General features: G+C 37.5%; 2 protein-coding genes across 2 annotated transcripts; one reads left to right on the top strand and one right to left on the bottom strand.

Annotated features, from left to right (window-relative positions):
- The first annotated feature begins 2634 nt into the window (after positions 1–2634).
- Positions 2635–3396, top strand: LOC108774330 (uncharacterized). Its single transcript, XM_018540406.1, has one exon. It carries the CDS (start codon positions 2635–2637, stop codon positions 3394–3396), a length of 762 nt encoding a protein of 253 aa, XP_018395908.1.
- A 429-nt stretch (positions 3397–3825) lies between these two features.
- LOC108774329 (vegetative cell wall protein gp1) lies at positions 3826–7299 on the bottom strand. Its single transcript, XM_018540405.1, has 4 exons — positions 7248–7299; positions 6896–7188; positions 4398–4892; positions 3826–4071 (listed from the first exon to the last, which is right to left on the bottom strand). Exons 1-4 carry the CDS (start codon positions 7297–7299, stop codon positions 3826–3828), a joined length of 1086 nt encoding a protein of 361 aa, XP_018395907.1.
- Positions 7300–7429: the final 130 nt, after the last annotated feature.

The raw sequence follows: 7429 nt of genomic DNA, 5'->3' as shown, positions 1-7429 counted from the left end.
GTTGTTCTTACAGAATTATAATTATGAAATAGTACATAGACCGGGAAAGCGAATGGGTCATGTAGACGCACTGAGTTGATGCCATAGCGTACTGGTGTTAGAGGGTAGTACGTTCAAGCGAACTTTATCCATTTGCCAGGATCGAGACAGTGAAATCCTTAAAATTCGGGAAAAACTCGAAAAAGGTGAAGTCAAACTATACGAGTTGCGTGACGGCCTTGTCTATCGGAAAGATAAGAATCAAAAATTATTGTTTTACGTTCCGCGAACGATGGAAATCAACGTGATCAGAACGTGCCACGATGACATCGGACACGTTGGCATCGACAAGGTTGTTAGCAATATTTTGAAAGTATACTAGTTCCCGGAGATGCGCAAAAAAGTAAAAGAACATATAGCGAACTGTTCACGCTGAATCGAATTCTCGCCACCGAGTGGTAAGGCAGAGGGATTTCTGCATAGTATACCGAAAGAGAAATTATCGTTTGCGACCATACATATAGACCATTTTGGTCCATTAGAAAAGACTGGAAAAGGTTACCGATACATCCTCGTTATCGTTGATGCATTTACAAAATTTGTCAGAGTTTACCCCTGTAAATCTACCACGACGGATGAAGTAATAAAATGTTTGCGTGACTACTTTCATGTTTATAGTAAGCCGAAGCGTTTAGGGTGCGTTCCGATATGCACTGCCAGCACTGGCAGCATGACGTCATAAAGCAATGCTGCGAAACCGTTTCAAAATTGATAATCCTACTTTTATGCTTATTGTAGCTGCTATAACGGAACGGCATTCGCAGTACTGCCAGTGCTGGTGTGCTGATATCGGAACGATATGGCTGAAAAACTCGTTATACTGGAATTAGCGAAGCATTTAATTGCTTCAGATAGTGATTCAGACAGCGAAAGCGAAGAAGAAATTGAGTCGTTATTAATAATGACTTTTTATAAAAAATGTTTAATGCTACATGCACGTTGCGCAAATTATGTGGAAAATGTTGTACCATTATACACAGATATAGAATTTAAAATGCATTTTCGGTAAGTAAACGTAAATACTATGAAACAATTTAATTAATTCAATAATGTTTTCTTTGTATAATGTATTAACTCGATAACGAATTTTCCATTCACAAATATATATAGATATAAATATACATAACATGTATATTTACATAAATACGTGCCTGAAAATTTTTTTAGCAAGAATTATCATTTATGTCCAATAATGTTAAAATTATATTTGTTAAAATTATTGTAAGCGCTGTACAATAAAAATATTACAGTTCATGATTCATAAGATATGAAGAAAAACTGTCAAAGTAATATAATATGCATTGTTTTAGAATGAAACGTAGTACTTTCCAATTTTTATTGGAATTGTTAAAACCACAATTGTGTAAACAAAGTAAAGAATTCGGTAGACATCCAATATCACCTGAAAAACAGCTACTTATAGCCATATGGACAATGGTTACATCAAATTCCTATAGGTACCTACAAATAAATATTCACATAAACTGTCAAATTATAAATTTATATTTAAAGTAAAAGTAGCCTTGATCTTTATACCTTTATTTATATTATTTGAGACATTTGATATCATGTTTCTTATATTTAAAGTATTTAACAAATGAACTATTTATTAGATGTGTTTCAGATAGATTTGATGTTGGCAAAGCTACAGCGTGGCGAAGTGTTCAAAGAGTAGTGAATGCTTTGTATGCAAACGTAACAAAATTTATTCGATGGCCGACTAGGGAGAAAGCAGAAAAAACTATAGAAACAATTCAACGAAATCAAACTTTTCCCGGAGTCATAGGTGCAATAGATGGCACACATATAAAAATTACTGCACCAAAAGATCACCATGATTCTTATATTAATAGAAAAGGTTTTCACTCGATTCAGCTACAAGTAAGTTACTTCTGTTTTTACAGATTTATATATTTTAATATTTTTTTTTATTTTTTAATATTTTAAATCCATATATGTATTTAGTGTATTAAAGGTATTAAGTACATTGTATTTAAAATATATTTTTAATAACACACACACTCACACACACACGCACGCACGCACGCACGCACGCACACACACACACACACACACACACACACACACACACACAGTTTTTAAAAATAATATATATGAACTCTAAAGTTAGAGTGATAAGAAAAATACAAGTATATAGGTTAGCTCTATAACATTGTCTCTGATATTACAATAGTATTTTTCCACTTTAACTTTAGAACTAATTTACTTTATTTTTATAAAATGTGGATTTGTCTATTGTTGTTCTTTATTTATGTAATAATAATATTACCATTATTTGTAACTAGTAATGTATTACTTTCTATAGATTGTACGGCAGCATCCCGTTTAGCTTTTTCTAGTAATTGGGTAGCAAAATTTACATCTGCAAATTAAAACAATATTTAGATTTATGATAATTGTAATTATTATAATTGCCTTTATACCTGTTCGTGCTTTCTCTGCATCTAATCCGTTTAAAAGAATTATATATTCTTTATTCATTTCAGCATCTATGAGACAAATTTCTTCTACGGACGCCGCCATGTTTCTACTGCGAATGCCTCACCTCGTGAGCCACAGTAATGTAAGCAGGAAATGACAACAAAATCTATGACGTCATATACGTATAACGATACCCTCAAAGTTTACTGCAATGTATATCGGAACGGCATTCGCAGTGCTGCCACTACTGGCAGTGCATATCGGAACGCACCCTTAGTGTCGGACCGAGGCACGTGTTTCACATCTGATTTGTTTACTGAGTTTTTAAAAGACGAAAACATTCAGCATGTTCTTAGCGCGGTGAGTACTTCAAGAGCCAACGGTCAGGTCGAACGCTTCAACAGAATTCTAGCGCCAATGTTGGCTAAGTTAAGTGAAGTCCCCTCTAAATGGGATCAAGTTTTAGTTGATGTTGAATATTCTTTAAACAATACAGTATGTCGAGCGACTGGCGATACTCCGTCACGATTATTATTTGGAGTCGATCAGAAAGGAAAGGTCAATGATTCGTTACGTAGCATACTTGACTCAGATGTGGATCGCAACCTCGAAGAAATCCGAGACCGAGCAGTTGAAAAAAACGAAAAGGTTCAAGCCCAGAATGAATGTCGATATAATTTGCGGAGGAAAAGTGCACGTGAATATAAAGTAGGTGACTACGTCGAGATTCGCAATGTCGAAACCACACCCGGTATAAATAAGAAACTAATACCGAAATTTAAGGGACCATATGTCATAAAAGCGGTTCTCGATTACGATCGATATATTGTCACTGACATTGATGGATTCCAGCTGACTCAGCGTCCATACACGGGAATTGTAGCGCCTGATCATATGCGACCCTATATTCATTAACAATTTGTAACTTTCTGTGTTCATGTCATTAGTTTTAAGGTTTTTATAGTGTATATCCTTAATTATTAATAAGCGAGTTTTGTCATTAAATATAGTTAGATGTAAGTGTATTTCAGTTTGTTTGGCCGAGGCGGCCAACATGTCAGAATTGCCGAACTGTAGGCATTTCTTGTGTTTTCGCGTAAGGAATAACGGTCGCCGTTCGCTGGTGATAAATGATTGGGCCGCGAGATCGCGCGATCGATTGTAATTGGCCTCCCCGTTTTCTGGCCCCTCTCTCGAAAAAGGGAAACGGGTGCGAATAGGAACGAGGCAGTTAGTCTTAGTTAAGATCCCGAGGACTCAACAATACGGTTATCCTACAAAGTGTTCTATATTATTTTATAGTGTAACAAATAATGTTAATATTGTTTCAGAAAGTATTATAAATCACGCGGTACGAAGAGCGGTAGCGAAGGAGCGGCGGACATTGAAATTCGCTGGATTTATCCCAACGCCGACGACACCAGGATATATTCCGGGAGCATCGACGACACCAGGATACATTCCGGCAGCGCCAACGACATCAGGAGACATCTCGGCAGCGCCTGGAGTCGTCGGTGCTGGGATAAATCCAGCGAATTTCAATCTCCGCTGCTGCTTCGCCACCGCTCTCCGTATCGCTTGATTTACTTTCTGAAACAATATTAACATTATTTGTTACATTATAAAATAATATAGAACACTTAAAATAATATACAAGACTTTAGTGAAATAATGTAAGATCAAGCACAGTCTGAAAATCAAGCGCCCTTCATGTTATTAGGAATTGGTAAAAGAAATAAAACTAAAAGTGAATTCTCATGGACAGGTTCAGAACACAGCTTGTTTCGAGCTCTTCACAAAGCTTTCCCCGGCAATCCATGTGCATTAGCACAAATTATATTAACGAAAACTTGCCAGGATAAATAGACTATTATATATAAGCTGAATAACTAATGACCCGACGGGATGTGACCCGCCGACAAAGCGTATCCCGCTGATGGGACGTATCCTGGAAAGTATCCTGGTATTATTGGCGTTGACGGGATGTACCCTGGTGCCGTCAGGGCTGCCGGAACGTACCCTGGTGCCGTCGGCGCTGCCGGGATGTACCCTGGTGTCATCGGCGCTACTGGGATGTACCCTGGTGTCGTCGATGCTGTAGGAATATATCCTGGTGTCATCGGCGCTGCCGGAATGTATCCTGGTGTCGTAGGCGCTCCCGGAATATATCCTGGTGTCGTCGATGCTGCCAGAATATATCCTGATGTCGTCGATACTGCCGAGACACATCCTGGTGTCGTCGCCGCTGCCGGCATGTATCCTGAAGTTGTCGGCGCTCCCGGAATGTATCCTGGAGTCGTCGGCGCTCCCGGAATGTATCCTGGTATCGTCGGCGCTGGGATAAATCCAGTGAATTGTTTCAATCTCCGCCGCTCGTTCGCCACCGCTCTTCGTACTGCGTGGTTTACTTTCTGAAACAATATTAACATTATTTGTTACATTATAAAATAATGAATACATACACAGTTTATATTACAAAAATTTATTTAGCGTGTTTATGTACGTGTGTATAAGAATTAGGTGTGATATATACAAACATCCATCTATTCCGTACATATGTGTGCGTTATATGAATGACAATGATATATAGAAAATTCGAAGAGATACTATTCTGGTCCAGCTATCCATTTACTCGTTTAATGTCATGAACATTTCTACTCTACTTTGGAGTCATCCTCAGTGTATAAATTCTTATTCCTCTTCAAATGTTTGAGAGTCACCATAAAATTAACAGATTTGATGTACAGGGTGTTTCCGATACATACACATCATTATGTCGGGTTGCCTATCTGATTATTGGCAGGGGCATGCTCATCCGCAGGAATCTGCTTATCGACATAGTAATAAGAATAATATTATATCGCAATTCCGGCGGGGAATAAGACAAGATGAAATGTATTTTACAATCTGAAATAGTGTAAAATTCAATAATATAATATAATGTATGTATTTAATAATTAAAATATATTTTCCGACGGAAATTGATACTGTAGTTCGTAAGAAGGCACTCACGCAAATAAATCTGTATGTTCAAAGAAGAATACTAAAAAATTTAAACCTTTTTATGTAATAATGATATATTACTATTAAAAGTAACTGATATATTATTAATTAAAGGTGCCAGTACAAAATGAACATTCATAAATTGTATGCAACTTTCGGCCGATTTTCAAATCGCCTCAGCCTTCCGCTGTCCCCCTCATCTCACCGCGCGCAGATCACAATATTATTTCGAATCGACTCTTCCTTCCGCTGCCCCCTCACCTCACCGCTGTCCAAATGTCACTCGAGCATTGTGCGACATTTGGTCCGCGCGCGGTGAGGTGAGGGGGCAGTGGAAGGCAGAGAGGATTCGAAAATCGGCCGAAAGTTGCATACAATTTATGAATGTTCATTTTGTACTGGCACCTTTAATTAATAATATATCATTATTACATAAAAAGGTTTAAATTTTTTAGTATTCTTCTTTGAACATACAGACTTATTTGCGTGAGTGCCTTCTTACGAACTACAGTATCAATTTCCGCGCGTCGGAAAATATATTTTAATTATTAAATACATACTTATTTATATTATATTATTGAATTTTACACTATTTCAGAATGTAAAATACATTTTATCTTGTCTTATTCCCCGCCGGAATTGCGATCTAATCTTATTCTTATTACTATGTCAGCAGATTCCTGTGCATGAGCATGCCTCTGCCGATAATCAGATAGGCAACCCGACATAATGATGTGTATGTATCGGAAACACCCTGTACAATAATAAAGAAAAAGTTGCATTGGAACCTTTGTATAAAAAATCACATAATGTATAAAATGTTACAATCAGTTACAGTAAGGTATTGTAGTCAATTCAAATAATGTGATCATCTCAGCTCACGTCTAAGTGATCACATTATTTGAATTGACTGTAATATCTTACTGTGATTGTTTATAACATTTTATATACATTATGTGATTTTTTATCCAAAAGTTTCAATGCAACTTTTTCATAATGTTTCAGATTGTATATCAAATCTATTAATTTTATAACTTTCTCAAACATTCAAAGAGGAATAAGAATTTATATACTGAGGATGACTCCAAAGTACAGTCGAAACGTTCATGACATTAAACGAATAAATGGATGATTGCGTACTAAAGACCACGTTGACTCTCATTTGCCTGATCTTTGGATCCAAAATTATATATATACACCCACGGTAATTAATTCTGTCCCTCGAAAATTTTCACAAAATGAAAAGTGACCTCCTTTCTATATTGTCACTATTAATGCACGATAAGGTTCAGTCGTAACGTTAATCGTGCATGGATTGTGACAATTAATATAGAAAGGGGGTCATTTTTTATTTTGTGAAATTTTCCGAGGGACAGAATTAATTACCGTGGGTGTACATTTATGTACTTACTTTTGTTACCTCCATTGTGTTTAGTAGTGGTGCTTGTGCTGCTGCTTGTGCTTGTGCTTGTGCTGGTGCTTGTGCTGGTGCTGGTGCTTGTGCTGGTGCTGGTGCTTGTGCTGGTGCTGGTGCTTGTGCTGGTGCTGGTGCTTGTGCTGCTGCTGGTAGTGATGGTGGTGGTGGTTGTAGTGACGGTGGTGGTGGTTGTGGTGACGGTGGTGGTAGTAGTGGTGGTGGTGGTGGTGGTGGTGGTTGCAACGATGGCGATGGAGGCAAGTATGGCCTAGCGCCTAAACTTTTAGCTGAAATAAATAATAAAGTAATGAATAATGTAACAAATAATGTGTATTAATGTTATTACGGCATTCACTTATTTGCTGATTTTGGATTCCGGGAGACCTTATTAGTGCCATTTGTATCATTTTATATTTGTTTTGCATCTAATTACAAGGATAGACACAAATAGCGCTAATAACACCTTCCCCGTTCTTTCCAGCTCTCGCTCACTCCCTCACTCCCCCCCCCCCCCCCTCCCCCCCTCTC

This window comes from Cyphomyrmex costatus, unplaced genomic scaffold (assembly GCF_001594065.2).
Source record: "Cyphomyrmex costatus isolate MS0001 unplaced genomic scaffold, Ccosl1.0 scaffold243, whole genome shotgun sequence".
Classification (NCBI taxonomy): Eukaryota; Metazoa; Arthropoda; class Insecta; order Hymenoptera; family Formicidae; genus Cyphomyrmex; species Cyphomyrmex costatus.
Note: the sequence above shows the minus strand (reverse complement) of the source record. Positions and strands in the feature narration are given on the sequence as shown.

Excerpts from the sequence above, each read along its gene's own strand:
- LOC108774330 (XM_018540406.1), top strand. The coding sequence starts at position 2,635 with ATGACAACAAAATCTATGACGTCATATACGTATAACGATACCCTCAAA.
- LOC108774329 (XM_018540405.1), bottom strand. The coding sequence starts at position 7,299 with ATGGCACTAATAAGGTCTCCCGGAATCCAAAATCAGCAAATAAGTGAA. Across the intron at positions 4,893-6,895 it reads ACACAATGGAGGTAACAAAA|AAAGTAAACCACGCAGTACG; the intron begins GTAAGTACATAA and ends ATATTGTTTCAG. Across the intron at positions 4,072-4,397 it reads CAGCGGGATACGCTTTGTCG|AAAGTAAATCAAGCGATACG; the intron begins GCGGGTCACATC and ends ATATTGTTTCAG.